Below are 17,047 nucleotides of genomic sequence, written 5' to 3'. Positions count from 1 at the left end.
TATCACACACACACTCACTCTCACTATCACACACACACACACTTACTCACTCTCACTGTCACACACACACTTACTCACTCTCACTATCACACACACTTACTCACTCTCACTATCACACACACACACACTTACTCACTCTCACTATCACACACACTTACTCACTCTCACTATCACACACACACTTACTCACTCTCACTATCACGCACACACGTACTCACTCTCACTATCACACATGCACTTACTCACTCTCACTATCACACACACACTTACTCACTCTCACTATCATACACACACTTACTCACTCTCACTATCACACACACACTTACTCACTCTCACTATCACACACACTTACTCACTCTCACTATCACACACACTTACTCACTCTCACTATCACACACACACTTACTCAATATCACACACACACTCACTCTCACTATCACACACACACTTACTCACTCTCACTATCACACACACACTTACTCACTATCACACACACACTTACTCTCACTATCTCACACACACACACTTACTCACTCTCACTATCACACACACACACACACTTACTCACTCTCACTATCACACACACTTACTCTCACTATCTCACACACACACTTACTCTCACTATCACACACACACTTACTCACTCACACACACACTTACTCACTCTCACTATCACACACATTTACTCACTATCACACACACTTACTCTCACTATCACACACACACTTACTCACTCTCACTCTCACACACATTTACTCACTCTCACACACACACTTACTCACTATCACACACACACTTACTCTCACTATCACACACACACACACACTTACTCTCACTATCACACACACACACGCACGCACACACACTCACACACACACACACACACACACACACACACACACACACACACACACACACACACACACACATACACACATGCATTCACCCACACTCACTCACAAACAAACACACACACACTTGCACACTCTCACACACACAAACACACACGCACTCACCCACACTCACTCTCTCACATACACACGCTCCCCCCCCCCCCACACACACAGAGGCACTCACACTCATTCATTCTCGCACACAATAACTAGACACTTGGCTCTCGGTTCATTGGTCTTTTTATTTTTTGAAATGAATACATTATTGTAAGATATTTTATTATATAATAAATAAATGTTTAAAGTCCCTGGTGGTGTTTGTCCCCCTTTGCTGAGACAAAGGGGTTCAGTGGGGTTGAGTCAGGGCTATGTGCAGGATTATTGTCAAAAAATGTCATTACACAAAATAATGGGATTATTGTCAAAAAATGTCATTAGACAGAATAATGGCATAGAAGCCCAATGTTCAAATGTTTATCATATAGACATTCAGACTGATGCTCTGTCCTTTTCTCTTGTTAGACCACTGATCTGTGGCCTTCATGTGTATATTAGTATATTACTGGTGCTCATACACGATTAGTCATGTTTACATCTTGACGTTTGTGCTGGGGTGTGTGTGTGTGTGTGTGTGTGTGTGTGTGTGTGTGTGTGTGTGTGTGTGTATGTGTGTATGTGTTCAGGAGGCAGTGGAGTCATGTCTGACGCGTGTCAGTAAGCTGGAGTTGCAGCAGCAGCAGCAGCAGGTGGTGCAGTTGGAGGGTGTGGAGAACGCCAACGCTCGCGCTCTGCTCGGGAAGCTCATTAGCGTGCTGCTAGCTCTCATGGCAGTGCTGCTCGTCTTTGTCTCCACCGTGGCCAACTTCATCACCCCTCTCATGAAGACCCGCACTCGCATCGCCTCCTCTGTGGCCTTCACCCTCTTCCTCATTACGCTCTGGAAGCACTGGGATTGGTTCGAACTCTGCTTCCTGTCTGGCTAAGTCATGTGACCTCAGAACTCCACCCTCTGCTACTGTGTCTCTGAAGAGCCGATGGAGCTCCTCATATAAACACTGCTACTACCACAGAGACAGTAAGTGGGACACGTCCCATTTACACCAGATCTGTATGTATTTGGTCTAGATCTGGAGTTCAGCATGCTGTCGTGCCCTAAAACACTCATCAGACTTAAATACTGTATTTTTTGGACTATAAGTCGCGTTTAATTGCCTGCTAGCATTTTAAATTGAATCTAATAGTAGGTCACACATTACTTGTGTATTTAATTTGTAGGTCTAATGTTCCAGCAGTTAAAGGGTTAAGGGTTAAAGGTTCAGATTCACTACCTAGTGTCAGCTTGGCACTAACATCAAACTAAAAACCTTCAGTTCGGGTGATTAGCATTATTGTAGCCAGTAATCAAACAGTACTGAAACCTCTGTGGCTCTTGTACCTAAAAGGATGCATTAAATCTGAGGATGAATTAAATGTGACACCTTAATGCCGGCTCTGTAAAGTCGACACAACTTAGCACCAGTCTGGATCTTCACGCTTTCCTGCCAGCAACCGCAGTGCTGAGCTACAGCATCATGGCCACCAGGGGGCACTGCATCTCAGTTTACACCCAGTTCTCACCATGAGGTCAAGTACAAGAATGCGTCTTATAGTCCAGGAGATATGGCAAACATGTTAGAGACCATACAGTAGCACAGACCAGCTAGTTCGACACTCTTTCATTTGAAATTCTGAATGAGAAGAAAAGACAATAGACACTCGGAAGGGTGTCTATCAATTTTTTCACCTTTAAAGAGGACTGAATGTTGTTGCATGACTTGTTGTGCCACATATCAGGATGTGTGTTTTATCTGTGTGTGAAACAGAGACTGCAGATTTCAGTTGAAACACTTCTGATTCTGGGACGTTTTTAGCCCAAACAAAGTTTTGGCTTTCATACTGTGGCAATATTATTTTGAAATACAAGAAGTAAATGTGGCAGAATGCAGAGTTCAGCTGTAAAAGCTAATGAGCTGCACAATATGTTGATCGATAAGCATCACATTAGCTACACGACTACAAAATGAGACAGTGCTAAGGAAATGATTGCCTTCTGTAAACAATCCTAGTAGCAATGTTTGCTCTTAAGCTAACCACTAAACCAGCTATCAGGATGTGACTGTCTCGGATTAGCACGTATGTTTTGTGTTAAACTTTATTTTTTGCAAACACATCTGGGGTAAAGGTTTTTGTTCTGGATGCTTTTAGTTCTCACTGTGTCTTTACATGATGCTAAATTGACAGCCTCATTTTTTTGCTTGCTTTTGCTTGAGAACGCTAGTTGCTTAGCATCAGTTCTGATCACACCATCACCTTCAATGTCTTTGCTAATAATTGGAGTACTATTGGAATCCGCAGAAATCTGATCAGAAATCAGTCTGGTGTTTTTGTGAATGTTTAAGTGTCAGCACTCTGCATGACTTCATACACTGCCACTGAGTTCACACTGCATCACATTAACCGTTTTCGAAGCTTTCTATTTGTGTCCGTTGATTGTAAAAGAACCAAACAGCCCGTGTGTGACTTTGTCTTTATTGAGCACTCTGTCGAAGGGACCAGCGGGACGTCTGTCACTTCCTCAGCTCTGTGATCAATAACACTGTTCATCATACCTGCAGTACCTACAGAGTTACAGCTCCATCATCACTGATCATGCTCACCCACTTTTCATATTTATACCGTTTGCTAAAATCCACCAAATACGGCACTGTAATCTTAATAAACACATTTACACAGCTATGTGATGACTGTGTGAATTTATAAAATATAATTAATTTATAATTTATTTGTATTAAATACTAATATTTACAGTGTGTCTGAGTGCTGGGACTCCTGCCTACACTTCCCTATGAGAGAAGACAACAGCATGGACCATCATGTTCTACACTAACTTTGCTACAATCCTCCCCACACCTATAGTTGTCTGAGCACATGTCCATATTTCTGAGCCCAAGGCAAAACGAAACCTTCTGTAAGGACTGTACAGGTACGGCCCGGTCTCTAGTCACACAGGAAGCAGCAGCAGAGGAGCTCTTTATTCACTTCTGCACAGGAGCAGAGTACACCAAAGACTGCTGAAGAAATTTGCCCAACCACAAGCTGTGGTGAGTAATCAAGTAAATAGGGGTTAATGCTAGACAATGTATGGAAATAATCTTATTGTTGTAAATTAATTCACTTCAATAATTTTCTCAGTATTTCAAAATTACTTGTTGTTTTGCGTGTGTGGTGTGTGTATGTATGTGTAGTGTAGTGTGTGTGAGTGCGTGTGCATGCGTGTATGTATGTAAGTATGTATGTGTGTGTATGTATGTAAATATTATATACATAAATAACATCAGAATAACCACACACGGTCACACAAAATGGATTTTGGTTCAGTTAAATAATTATAAACCACTAAAATTTTAGAGAAGAGAAAATGAGAAGAATAAAATGTGTTGGTTACAATAAAATAAATGTCTTTCTTACGGAAGTCACTCATTTTTAACAATTTAACTTTAACAATTCTTTAACCGATATAAAGGTGAAAGGTCAAGATGACGTAAGCAGTGACGTCATCACTCCACCGGGCGTTTGTTCTGTGAAATGTCTGTTTTTAGCGTTTCTGCTCCACCAGAAGAGGAAGGAGTTACAGCTGTGTGTGAGATCATCATTACAGACCGTTTGGGTTGTGGATCAGGGGACATTCCACCCGAGAACCTGAGTAAGTTTTACACACACACAGGCTTTACCTCATGTACTGGGGTCATGTGATCATCCTCTTCAGCACATCACTATTACAGCTCACACTCACTCTCAGTAAAGTCACTAGATGAATGTTGGGACACCGAGCAGGTCAACATGAAGCTAATATCTGACTTTACTGATTATTCTTTTGTAAAATAATTAGCAGTGTTTGCTAGCTAGTGTTAGCATCCTCGAGCCATTTGAGTATTTATGTGACCTTTATAACCTCAATAACGACTCAGTATTGTGATGGAATATCTTTAATCGCTATCAGGTCAAGTCCAGATCAATAAAGTTGATAACTGGTGCTCCACAATACAGAACAAAATGTCATGAGTTCAGAGGTCAGTGTAAAACCCCTGTAGTCCTAAACTCTCTCTCTCTCTCTCTCTCTCTCACACACACTCACGCAGAAGAAAGACATTCATGGTCATCAGATTGTTCTGGTCAGTAATTGACTAAAGTAACAGCCCCCCCCCCCCCCCCCCCGAGTCAGGTAGCACCGCCCCTCGGGTTCCTAGGTGCAGGTAGCACCGCCCCTCGGGTTCCTAGGTGCAGGTAGCACCGCCCCTCGGGTTCCTAGGTGCAGGTAGCCACGCCCCAGCACACAGTTCACGATGCACATTAGAAACCACAGTAGAAAAGAAAAACAGTATAACAAAGTTGAGCAATTCCTGATTGTAGTGTGTGAGAAGTTTGATGATGGAATCCTCCAGACAGTTGTCTCAGTCAGCACAGGGGGAGCTCCATCCTTCCCCCAGCTACACTTCTTTCTCCACCCCCACCATCACCCTGAGCTCCTCCCTCAGGCAGTGTGGGCATGTTGGTGTATTCCTGAATCTCCAGTGTGAGGACGCTGGTCCTGAATGCCCTGGATGTGCACACACACTGTGTTTGTGTGTGTGTGTGTCTGCGCAGTCTTAGTGTGTAGAAAATCTCTGAGATCTAAAACGAACTTGGTCAGAGCTGATGCAACTTTTCAACAGACGTGGAGCCGAAGCCACGTGACTGACGTGTTTTATTGAGCAGCACAAAGCTTACAGAGCCGAACGGTTACGTCAGCAGACGTGTTTATTTCCCAAACACACAGCCTTCTACAACATGAGCACAGACATAAACCCTGATTAAATCTATTCATACTGAAGGTATAGCTGCTCAAACCTGCTGTTGCCATGGCAACAAACAAACAAAACTCGGACGTCTGGAGCGATTGGTATAAAAGGTTTATAGGTTTATACATAAGCTGATTACTGCAAACACTCAACAGTGGCTTTCAGGTCTTTTTTTTTTGCTGGTGTGTTCAATCATTACCTACAACCAAGTCACACTCCTGCCAAATCAGACGCATGCTGGGAGTGTATGACATCACTAGTATCATCACGAGTAACGTCCAGAATATGCACGTTTATGTAGAAGACAATGTAAAGCTGCTGCGTGGCCTACTGTAAACACTCAGAACCGGCTGTGGACCGATTCCTGCTCCACATCAGCTGAAAAGTGCCACGAGTGATGAACCTCGTCTTTATTGTAAAATACCTCAGTGAAAAAATACAGCTGAGCCGTGTGACGGCTAATCAGACCTGACCTAAACATGTGTGCTGGCTAGGATAGGCATGTCTCTCTCTCTCTCACACGGAAGTAAGGCCTGTTCTAGACACACACAGGTTGGATTGTTCGGTCAGTACTACACCCAGGTGTGGGTTTGTCGAGTCTCTTTAAGCTGAGCGTTGTGTGTAAAACAGGATGTACGCCTGAGTGCTGCAGACCTCCTCCACGCTACACACATTCATCTCAGAGTCGTTACAGTGGACCCAGAAACCTGCAAAACACAAGGATTAAAAAGTGAGTGAATAACATTGTTCAGAAAAGACAGACAGTGAGTAATCATGGTGCCCACCACTCACCCCCCTCTGTGTTGTAGCAGTAGGCCGTGTAGTGTCCTGAGCCGAAGCCTTTCCCATGATGCATCACTACAGCAGAGAGGTCGTAGGTGAAGACCTGTGATGCGTCAGGACAGCAGTATGGCTCCATGTTCAGAACCTGATCAAATGCCACATGAACACCGATCTTCTCCCTGTGGTTCCGGCCCGACCAGCTAAATATGCAGAGTGGTTAAATAAGAGTGTGTAAAATCACAGCTTCTAGACATGATTCTCTCCGTGCCAGTCCATAATCAATTATTTCTTTAAACATTTTTTAAGAATCAAATAACACTCAGATTTCTGCTGGTGTGTGTAAAACCCACCGGAAGCGTTTTAGGTGAAGCCGCAGCACCTGAGGTAAACGATAAATCAGCAGCTGTTTACAGGCCTCGGACAGAGCCAGTGGCTTGTGGGACGACTTGCGTCTTTTTCCTGACACACACACACACACACACAGTACAACAGTAGATAAAAACCCCAGGACAAATGGCTAAGCTCTCAGTCTATTCTATTGTGAAGGTGTGAGTGTGTGTGTTTGCTCACTGTTGCAGTAGTTACAGTTGTAGATACATCCCTCCAGAGCCTCAGTTTCAGTGAACTTGCTCAGCATCTCAGTGAGAGAGCAGCTCTGAGAGGACACTTGGCTCAGCTTAGCCACACTGTGATAACGCTCAGGAAACTCCAGAGACAAATCCCAGAAGGGCTCCACTGTGTTTGACTTGCGCTTACAGGACAGACACGTCACCTGGATAGGACACACACACACACACCCACCCACCATGGAAGGGAGAGAAAATGTTGATGTGGATGTGAGCTTAAAGAAAGGATCAGAAAGCTGTGGAGATGGAGTAGTGACGGTCTACACAATCATCACTCAAACAAGTAAACAAGTTTTTTTTTTTTTTTTACATAAATTGTCAAGATATTGTTATTTAAATTAATATATAAACTCGTTAGGCTCATTACTCCGTGCTGTGTGTGTGTATGACTGACCTGGCTGAGCAGCTGGCCATGGAAGATGGTGTTGAGGACTTTGAGCACCTGTTTGGAGAGTTTCCTCTGTGTGATAGGGATAACGATGCGTGTGCGTGTGTGTTGCCGTTTCGCACCGTAGCCGCCATCAGCCTCAAGCTCCTGTTGCACTTTATCTAGCAACTCACACAGGAACTCCTGAGCGTCCTGCTGGTCACAGCCACGGAATGCCGGGATGACGTTCCACACGGAGTGCAGCATGGCGAATGGAGAAACGAGCGTCCAGCGGCCGGACCACATCACCCTAAACAGAGTGTGCAGCTCCTGGCACAGAGATACCTGTAATCACAACAGTTCATTCAGTATGCTTCTCTAAACTAACGCTGCAAGAAATAAATCTGGGGGAAATAAAAACCACCTGCTGGCCGGATAAAGATGAAGAGCGAGGGTCTTTGGGCGGCACCAGTTTTTCTCCTTCCATCATGCCTTGAGTTTTGGCGAGCAGCAGCTGCTCCGTCTCACACAGATCCAGTGCAAGGAAACACTCCCTGAACTTACGCAGGTGGCTCAGCACCTGGAGGATGGAGTTCATGTAACACGTGTTGCCTAGGTTACGAAGTCCTGTGACACCCGGCGCTAATCGCCTGCGCCGTGCTAACAGAAATGATGAATTGGCCCGCTTTCCTGCCACGCCCGATTTCACAGTACGGAGCACTTTTCTGGGATTTTTTGACAAAGTCTTGCTGGGAAGTGGCACTTTTTCAGGTGGGTCTCTGAATTTTCTTGGAATCAGCGCAATTAGTGGCCGCGGTGCCTGCGTTAAAAGGCGTGCGCTTTTCCTTGGCGGTGCGTTTCCGTCATCTCCCATGATCCTTTTCTTCATTTCCTTACGTTGTCGCCGAAGTTCCTCCTTCTCCTGTTCCAGTTTTTTCTGCTCGTCTTGTTGCCGTGTCCTCCAGTGCCGAAAAGCAGTTCCTAACAGCACACGTCTCCGGTGCCTTAATGCCACCTGCACAGTCCCTGCCCCGTCGCTGCCCACCGAGTGCGACGCCGACGACGCCGAACGCATGGAGCGGCGCCCGACATCCCGCACGGTGGACAACGCCCCCCGCAGGAGCTTCAGGTCGCCCTCTGCGTTGTCGTTTAGGACGTAATCGCCACACGCAAAGCAGAACACATCTAGCTCTCGAACTTCCATGGCGAGCGGGTGCTGTGTCTCGCGGTAGTGCTGCAGCGAGTGCTCGTCGATGTAGCGACCACAAGCCACGTGCGCACATTTGAGACAGGCCCACACGGACTCTGTGGTGTCGCAGTCCACACAGCGCCATTTCTGAGGGTTCAAGATGGAGTGATCTTGTCCCAAACGGAGACGGACCACATGCTTGCAGCGCTCCATTGCTCCCAAACACTCATCAGCCCTCACGAGTCAGGAGCCACAGCACTGCGGCACGACCGGACCAGGGCTGAGTGGGAAAAACACACACAGAGGTGTATTATAATACAAAAAAACACAGCATAGGTATTTCTGTTGTCCACACAGGGAGAGAAGTTGTGCGACTCACCATGAAAGTGGATTCATAAAGGACTGATGGAGTGTGTGGCGAGCATCACAACCTCAGAGCGAGGATCTCAGCATCACTCAGCACCACACTGCCACGGAGAAACGGAAACATGCTGTCAGCTGCCTCAACAGTGGGATGTGAAGAAACACAGAGTGGAGCTGAGGGTCTGCGTCTGGGTCACAAAGTAAACAGTGTGGTGTTGATGCTGGAGCTCAGACTAACCTCAGGCACCAACACAACACAGAGTAAAGCTTTCAGGTTCTACACAAACAGATCAGAGTCTGCGCTTAGTACCGACCTGCTAACCGGACGGTTCGGTACCGACCAGCTGAGCAACTGAAATATCGCGATGTTTTGCTTTATCGTTATCTGACCAAAACTCGTAACTGTAAACATATCCTCATATCGACACTTATTAAAGTCTCCCGGATTCTCTCACTAAAAGAAAAGCATGGAGGACACATTTTAACTGAGGAGCAAGTAAACCGCGCCAGCCGGGTGCCGGCATGCTAATGCTAAGCTAACGCTAAGCTAATGAGCTAGCCTAGCATCCTCAGGACTTACCTCAGAACAAAGAGCGCTGTTTACACCGAGAATAAATCAGTCACACAAAGTCCACAGTACAGAGTTAGTGCCGGAACAAACATACACACCGCTCGGGATTTATTCCTCATCACAATAAAGATTTTTCTGCTGGAAATAAACTTTTGTTTTAAAACCTTTAAACAAAACGCACCGGGCGCTCGGATTAAAGTCCGGGAGCCGCCACATGGACCAGATGTTTACACGTTTATACACGTCGACACGTCCCTGCAGATAAACACACAGTGTCCCACAGACAGTCGCGCACTAAACGCTCCGTGTGCAACATTTCCGCTCGTTCCGCTGTTTGTGTGCGGCTTTTTATTTACCGCACGCGCGCTGTCACAACCGAACCCGGACCGGAGAGGATCAGGGCCGCATCCTAAACGGGCTCCTGCTCCCTACACAGTGCACTTAATGGGTTAAAAACACGCTGTATATAGTGCACTTTACATCCAATAGGGAGCCATTTGGAATCCAGTTTTCAGTCGCCTCGTTCCTGATTGGTTGTGACCATGATAAGCGTTGACTCTTATTGGCTGTTAGATACGTCAGTCACAATAGACAGGCGTAAGTGCAGTCAGGACGCAGAGGCGGGAGGAAGCGCAGCGTGTCCGCGGTAATGAGAGAATGAAGCTCCGCACTCCATCCAGCAGGTGGCGGAATATGCACCATAATCTCCTTATTAGTAAAGAAGAAGAAACTTGCCCCAGTCTGTTACCCCATGGAGCATAGCTGCTGTCACTGTATAAACAACACGGTGAAGGAGTCACCAGTGTGAGTGCGTTGGTCAGGAGCGCATTCTGAGTACAATATTAACATGTTTACAACACAAACACATCCAGAGTCCATGCTGTTGTATTTCACACGTGAGGAATAAGGACAGTTTGGCCTTGGACTATCACTTGCACTGTGACTGGACACTGAGCGTCTTCACTGGAAAATCCCAGCATGTCCGCCTCAGAAAACACTCCTCAAGCTTGTTGTCCTATACTGGACACTTATCGCTGCCCAGCCCAATAATAATGTTATCATTAAATTCATGGTAAGGACACGACAGCCTACCAGTGAGGTTTCAGCTATAAATCCCTGGCTGTCTATATCTGTGAGGAACTTACAGATGACAGCTTACAGATCACAGCACAGCTGGTAAACAAATCCAGCAAAAGAATGTATTTCCTGAGGGGACGCAGCAAGTTTGGCACGGTACTGAAGTTTGGCATGATACTACAGATACTACACAACTTGTTGCACTACGGAGAGGGTGTTAACCTGCTACATTGCTGTGTGGATTGACAGCACCACACATGATAGAAGGGCACTTCAGAGGGTGTTAAGGACAGCCCAGAAAATCACAGGGACAGATCACCACTACAGATTTTCAATAACAGGACAACCAAGTGGGCCAGTAACGTCAGTGACCCCACACATCCCATTCACAAACTCTTAACTCTCATGAAGTCAGGTGAGCAGAACCGGAGCACTACAGCCAGGACAAGGAGACTTGGGAACAGTCTGTATACACAGGGAGATAAACAGCTGTCATACACTACCACTTCCACCGGGACATCATGCTTACTACTGGCCTTTTTACTGTGGACTCTCTTACCCAACTTCATATTAACTGGACTACGAAGCTCTGACAATTGTACACAATACATTTTATATGACTTTTCACCTAAAAAATAGTATTATTTACTAAAAAAATATTATCACATTAATTCAATTTAATCACATACTCGCACAAACAGTGTACTATGGAATTTCTATTGAATGAGTTCTCTTACATTGTAAACTGTATTTTACAGCCATATTTGTATTTTTATTGCATTTCATTTGATTTTTATTGCAATTTCTTTACTTTTTTGATATTTCTAATAGCAATTTTAATGTTTGTTGCCCTTCCACCCTCTGTTGTCGAGAGGTAAAAACAAAATAAGTGTCAGTGTACATGCATATAATAATAAAGAGGATAAAGGACAGCTGCTGAGAGAACCAGCTGCTATAACAGAAGAGTTTCATGGATCTTCCACAGCATTGTAACTATAAATGGATACAACGGATGGGATCAGAAACTGTTTTGAGTCACACTGCATGAGTGCTGCAGTGTTTTTATCCCAATAATTATAAATTACAATATTACTGCTACAGTTCAACTTTATTTTAGTAAAAATTTTACATTAAACCCCCCCCCACACACACACACACACAAATTCAGTCTCAGTGCCCCCTCACTTTGATACAGCAGTAAACAAAACACAGCTGAGAAACTGGAAGTGTGATTGACTTGTGAAGTTTTACAGTTTATGTCCTGGTCCAGAGCTGACAGTTCTGTTCCACAGCAGATCTGTATGTTGTGGCTTCTTTCCAGCTTGTGTGTGTGTGTTTGTCAGCGCACGCCGCTCCCTGGCAGCACCTGCTGTTTGCGGATTTTGCTGAAGAGCTCGAGGTACTGGTTCATGGTGTCCATGCAGTCAGCCGGAGCGAACAGACCCTCAGCCTTACTGCTGAACACAGAGGGCAGGTCAGGAACACTGGAGCCCAGAAAACTCTGCATGAACTCCTTCATCAGGTTCCAACAGTCACCAGGAACTACACAAGCGGAGTACTCCACCTGCATACACCCACACAAATACAGAGCTGTTTGTGTGATTTACACCGTGTGTGTGTGTGTGTGTGTGTATATCAGACCACGGACCTCCACTGAAATCCCCCGAGCGCTGGAGCTCATTGTTACTGTCCCGACTTTAATCAGGAAGTCGGCGTAGCGATAACGGGCTCCGCGGCTCTCTACTTTGTGGCCCTTAGCATTCTGGAAGTGACTCTTTAGCTTCACCATGAGCACATCAAAGTTAGCGTCCGCCGCCAGTGTAGGGCCACCGTCAAACAGAGCCAGACAGCTGAGAGGCGTCTCAGAGTTATGCATCACATACAGGAGTTTAGAAGGCTGAGCTGATGGACAAACAAACACACACACACACACACACACATTTAATACCCAAAACTCATTACAACTTAATCACTGTGACGCAAATATGTAATTAACTTTCCCTATAAAAGGTGTAGGCTTAACATAGGTTTAGGCTTGTATAGGCCACACCCCCAACAGTCCCAAAGCTCAGGTGACTTCAGGTGACTTCAGGTGACTTCGGGTGATTACGGGTGTGCATGTGAGATATTTACCTCCAGTGTTAGCAGTAGCATGATACGTCTCACAGTCGACAAAGAAACTGCCCTGTTTCACTGCTCCGAGCTGCTCCAGTCTCTTATGCAGCTGCTCCACCGTCTGCTGGACACTTTTCCCCTCCACCACCGGCAATTGACACACACTCTCACACACAAACACACGCACACACCATTACTATTTTAAGACAGATTACTCCATGTAGAATATGGAGATGTTGAGTTCTGGAGAAGCGATTGTTTTAATCAGTGCAAATTATTATTATTATTATTATTATTATTATTATTATTATTGTAAAATGTAAGCCGTAGTGGATTTTAAATGTATAATTAATACTATAAATGTAGCTACTGTTCTCACTCTCTCACACACACACACACACAGAGCTCTTTATAATCTAAACATATAAATCTTTAGAGAAGAGACTAACTGTAAGAATAAAGATGTGATATATATAAAACACGACCCTTACCAAGTAACTCCCATTTTATACAAATGATATTTTGTGCGGCGCAAAAATAAACCTGCTACATTCATTAATTTCCGGGGTCCTACGACTGCTTCCGGTTTGCTCTACGACTGACGGTAAAAGAAAATAAGTTATAACGATTTTGTGGTCGTGTATGTGGAGTAATTTAGTAATTTGGCAATAATCCGGTGCGGATTTTCAGCTTAATGTATAAAAATGTACGACGTGAGAAATATGACTGGAAGGTAAACAGATAGTGCGCGTGCGTGAGCCAATCTGCGCATGCGCCTTCGCCTTCGCCTACGCCATATGCTCTGAGGAGGAAATCCACGTGTTTGTATCCGGAAGGTAAAAGTTCCCCGGGTCGCGTGTAGTGCGTGTTTAGGGTGTAGTGCGTGTTTAGGGTGTAGTGCGTGTTTAGGGTGGGGTTCAGCAGCACTGATGCCGAAGGTGAAGCGTGTAAAAGCGGAGGGAAGTCGCGGCTCTGTCCCTCTGGCAGATCAGATCCTACAGGGAGACTCAGCTCTCCGGTACACACACAGGGACAAGCAGCGCAGACATGAGGAAGATGAAGAGGAGGAGGAGGAAGAGTATGTCAATAACAAACTGTCCCGCAAAATATTACAGCAGGCCCGCATTCAGCAGGAGGAGCTGCAGGGGGAGTTCGGGCTCAGTCCTGGGGTGGGCAAGAAGAAGACACAGCCTTCTGTAGTGTTGGGTCAGTTATACACACGCACACACACACACACACACACACAGATATATTTATATATATATATATATATATATATATATATATATATATATACACACACACACACTTTCTTTCTAAAGGTCATTAAAAAACACACATAAACAACGCTCCCTACGAGGTTTTAATATCATAATAAATATAATTTTCTAGTTTTAATATTCACATGTTGGTAGTTAACGTGAGTGTCGATGCCTCTGCAGGTCCGAGCACTAAGGATGCCGAGTCAGATGAGGAATGGCCCGATCTCGGGGCAGACCAGGGAGAAAGTGGCACAGAGGTGGAGGTTGATCTGGAAGATGAAAAGGCCATCCAGATGTTCATGAACAAGAACCCACCTGTCAGGTGAACACTTGGCTCCCACTCCTACAACTCCAACAGCTCAGTAACTACAGTCACAACAGTACAAACTGGTTTATTGTGTGTGTGTGTGTGTGACAGGCGTACTTTAGCTGACATCATCTTGGAAAAGATCACAGAGAAGCAGACAGAGGTGGGCACAGTGATGTCAGAGGTTTCGGGGCAGCCCATCTCTCAGCTTGACCCCCGGGTTATAGAGGTGTACAGAGGAGTCAGTAAGGTGAGGGCACACCCATCCCATGCCCCACACACCACACCCACAACGATGCCCAGTACCATGTCTGTCTATCTCACTCAGGGATCATTTTTGTGGTGTGTGGTGTAATCACAGGGATTCTGTGCTGACTGTATGGTTGTTCCTCAGGTTCTGTGTAAGTACCGCAGTGGGAAACTGCCCAAAGCGTTTAAGATAATCCCGGCACTGTCCAACTGGGAGCAGGTCCTTTACCTCACCGAGCCTGAGAAATGGAGTGCAGCAGCGATGTACCAGGCCACACGGTGCGACACACACACACACACAAATACAAAGTGTATTCTGAGTACTACTACTGCTAAGGTTAGTTCTGCTTTTCTATGCATTTGAACATGTGCAGGATTTTTTCGTCAAACCTGAAAGAGCGTATGGCTCAGCGCTTCTACAACCTGGTGCTGTTGCCGAGGATCAGAGATGACATCGCTGAGTACAAGAAGCTGAACTTCCACCTGTACAGCGCTCTGAAGAAAGCTCTGTTTAAACCTGGGGCCTGGTTTAAAGGTCAGTATGATTTGGGTTCACAGGGTTTTAGTTCCAGTTAAAAATGTTCTCGCTCTTGTTTTTAACCATGTGTCTATTTTCTTCCATATTGTGTCTCACTGTGTTCGAGCACTTGGGGGCGGTGGTGTTTTTCATTTACATTCTGTACTGTCTGCACACACAGGCCTTGTGTTTGAGTCAAGTGAGGTGTTTTAAAAGTAGGAATAAAACGACAGTACGGGTTCGGTCTCTAATACACTAGTCATCAGTTTCGCTCGCAGAGGAGAGAGGGGTCGAAGCAGTCTGGTGTTAATTCCAGTTAAACCTGATGATAAACTGCTGAGTTGATTTGCATGAATTTAAGCAGGAAAAAGTAACCTGTGGAAAACACCAACAGTGTCCATGAACTAATCAGTAGGAACAATGAATTTATATTCCTGTAGGAATCCTGATCCCGCTGTGTGAGTCAGGAACCTGCACTCTGAGAGAGGCCGTCATCATCGGTAGCATCCTCACCAAGTGCTCTATACCTGTTCTGCACTCCAGGTAACACCCAACACACACACACACACACACACACACACACACCAAACTCTGTCACACACTACAGTATTACTGTACATATGTACAGATTTACCAAATCAAATTAATTAAAGTGTGTAGCTAAAGAGGAAATGTAATTTAAGCCCAGCTGAATTTACAAGTCCCAGCTGCTAAAATCTGTAAAATAAACCCACAACACAGTCATATGATTGTGTCCAAATTTCTTGTGTTGGTTTACAATATTATTAAAATATTCTTAATTCTTCACATTAGTCAGCATCTTGGCCTTAAATTAATTTCTGCTTCTTCTAATTCTGGATTAAGATTTTTAGCATGATCTAGATGAGTTTGTTTATTTGTATCTCGACAGGAACGAGGCAACGCTTTTTAAAACCCTTTTTTAAAATTAAAAAATAGGGACCTTTTAGAAACAGGGAACTGGTCTTATTGCTGCCTACCTTGTAGTTCTTTGTGTTGAGACGAAAAACAGGAAGTGAGAGAAACGTTGTGGTTTGTGTTAATTACTGTAATATATCATATTCCTGGTTCTCTGTGTTTTCCTTCAGTGCCGCCATGCTGAAACTGGCTGAAATGGAATACAATGGAGCAAACAGCATCTTCCTACGCCTGCTGCTGGATAAGAAGTATGCGCTGCCATTCCGTGTGCTGGATGCACTGGTTGCTCACTTCCTGTCGTTCCGGACAGAGCAGCGCGTTCTTCCTGTGCTTTGGCATCAGAGTCTGCTCACACTGGTGCAGCGCTATAAGGCTGACTTGGCCTCCGAGCAGAAGGGTGTGCTGCTGGAGCTGCTGAAGGTTCAAACACACACACAAATATCAGCTGAAATCAGGCGTGAGCTTCAGAACGCAGAGGCCAGAGACAAGGAGGATGCCACACCTCTCATGATGATGGACTGAGTAAACACAGGACCTAGCTGTGCTCACGCTGCTGCATAATGTATAGGTGCACAAATTCCCTTAGTGACCGCTAAACCTTAATAAACCTATTTATTGCAGTGTAATTACAGTGATAAAAGACTGTGAGGAGAAAATGAGAAGTCAAAACATTCACGACAAAATAAGTGTCTGTTTTCATGCGGAGGTGAAATGTTGCTTATTTTAATTCTACAGCTTTTGGAACATCTTTATTAAGTCAAATGTACACTTTAGAAAAAAGTCAGTGTCCAGAGCTGTAGTGAAACTGCTGACTAAAGTAAACACACCTGGTTTATCTGGACAGTGATGTCACACTGAGGCAGATAATGCACGTGTAGTTTGTAATAAACTGTTTACAATACAAAAAGTCTGTGT

General features: G+C 44.9%; 4 protein-coding genes across 9 annotated transcripts in view; 2 read left to right on the top strand and 2 right to left on the bottom strand.

Moving 5' to 3' along the window:
- tmcc2 (transmembrane and coiled-coil domain family 2) overlaps positions 1-5,285 on the top strand; it is a 10,887-nt gene extending 5,602 nt beyond the window's left edge. For both annotated transcript variants that reach the window (XM_027156037.2, XM_047806436.1), the window contains 4 exons: positions 1,577-4,033; positions 4,456-4,635; positions 5,072-5,154; positions 5,186-5,285. In XM_027156037.2, the coding sequence (XP_027011838.1) occupies positions 1,577-1,876 (300 nt within the window). In that variant the 3' untranslated portion in view covers positions 1,877-4,033; positions 4,456-4,635; positions 5,072-5,154; positions 5,186-5,285. The remainder of the gene's footprint in view (positions 1-1,576; positions 4,034-4,455; positions 4,636-5,071; positions 5,155-5,185) is intronic.
- usp49 (ubiquitin specific peptidase 49) lies at positions 4,903-10,155 on the bottom strand. 5 transcript variants are annotated; one of them, XM_047806423.1, is made up of 8 exons: positions 10,026-10,155; positions 9,115-9,286; positions 7,971-9,015; positions 7,574-7,891; positions 7,124-7,325; positions 6,904-7,012; positions 6,563-6,753; positions 4,903-6,477 (listed from the first exon to the last, which is right to left on the bottom strand). In XM_047806423.1, the coding sequence occupies exons 3-8, from the start codon at positions 8,946-8,948 to the stop codon at positions 6,374-6,376; spliced, it is 1,902 nt and encodes a 633-aa protein (XP_047662379.1). In that variant the 5' UTR covers positions 8,949-9,015; positions 9,115-9,286; positions 10,026-10,155; the 3' UTR covers positions 4,903-6,373. The 5 variants fall into 5 exon arrangements, with proteins under 5 accessions (XP_047662379.1, XP_027011834.1, XP_027011836.1 ...); XM_027156033.2 differs by having other exon boundaries at positions 9,679-10,112; XM_027156035.2 differs by having other exon boundaries at positions 9,115-9,202; positions 9,679-10,112.
- Positions 10,156-11,368: 1,213 nt separating this feature from the next.
- On the bottom strand, positions 11,369-13,566 carry med20 (mediator complex subunit 20). The gene is made up of 4 exons (XM_027156040.2): positions 13,353-13,566; positions 12,880-13,025; positions 12,395-12,648; positions 11,369-12,310 (listed from the first exon to the last, which is right to left on the bottom strand). The coding sequence occupies exons 1-4, from the start codon at positions 13,415-13,417 to the stop codon at positions 12,086-12,088; spliced, it is 690 nt and encodes a 229-aa protein (XP_027011841.1). The 5' UTR covers positions 13,418-13,566; the 3' UTR covers positions 11,369-12,085.
- A 77-nt stretch (positions 13,567-13,643) lies between these two features.
- On the top strand, positions 13,644-17,039 carry bysl (bystin-like). The gene is made up of 7 exons (XM_027156038.2): positions 13,644-14,067; positions 14,304-14,445; positions 14,542-14,680; positions 14,825-14,958; positions 15,054-15,214; positions 15,637-15,739; positions 16,303-17,039. Exons 1-7 carry the CDS (start codon positions 13,791-13,793, stop codon positions 16,652-16,654), a joined length of 1,308 nt encoding a protein of 435 aa, XP_027011839.2. The 5' UTR covers positions 13,644-13,790; the 3' UTR covers positions 16,655-17,039.
- The last annotated feature ends 8 nt before the right edge of the window (positions 17,040-17,047 follow it).

Source organism: Tachysurus fulvidraco, chromosome 2 (genome assembly GCF_022655615.1).
Source record: "Tachysurus fulvidraco isolate hzauxx_2018 chromosome 2, HZAU_PFXX_2.0, whole genome shotgun sequence".
Lineage (NCBI taxonomy): Eukaryota > Metazoa > Chordata > Actinopteri > Siluriformes > Bagridae > Tachysurus > Tachysurus fulvidraco.
This window is presented reverse-complemented; position numbering and strand designations above follow the sequence as displayed.

What these genes read in the sequence shown, in the direction of transcription:
- med20 (XM_027156040.2), bottom strand. Translation starts at nt 13,417, where the DNA reads ATGAATGTAGCAGGTTTATTTTTGCGCCGCACAAAATATCATTTGTAT. An exon ending in TATAAAATGGGAGTTACTTG is followed by an intron (nt 13,026 to 13,352) that starts GTAAGGGTCGTG and finishes TGTGTGTGAGAG; the next exon opens with TGTGTGTCAATTGCCGGTGG. An exon ending in TGCTACTGCTAACACTGGAG is followed by an intron (nt 12,649 to 12,879) that starts GTAAATATCTCA and finishes TTTGTCCATCAG; the next exon opens with CTCAGCCTTCTAAACTCCTG.
- usp49 (XM_047806423.1), bottom strand. Translation starts at nt 8,948, where the DNA reads ATGGAGCGCTGCAAGCATGTGGTCCGTCTCCGTTTGGGACAAGATCAC. An exon ending in CAACTGTAACTACTGCAACA is followed by an intron (nt 7,013 to 7,123) that starts GTGAGCAAACAC and finishes TGTGTGTGTCAG; the next exon opens with GAAAAAGACGCAAGTCGTCC. An exon ending in CTTCACCTAAAACGCTTCCG is followed by an intron (nt 6,754 to 6,903) that starts GTGGGTTTTACA and finishes CTGCATATTTAG; the next exon opens with CTGGTCGGGCCGGAACCACA.
- bysl (XM_027156038.2), top strand. Translation starts at nt 13,791, where the DNA reads ATGCCGAAGGTGAAGCGTGTAAAAGCGGAGGGAAGTCGCGGCTCTGTC. An exon ending in ACCTGGGGCCTGGTTTAAAG is followed by an intron (nt 15,215 to 15,636) that starts GTCAGTATGATT and finishes ATATTCCTGTAG; the next exon opens with GAATCCTGATCCCGCTGTGT. An exon ending in ATACCTGTTCTGCACTCCAG is followed by an intron (nt 15,740 to 16,302) that starts GTAACACCCAAC and finishes GTTTTCCTTCAG; the next exon opens with TGCCGCCATGCTGAAACTGG.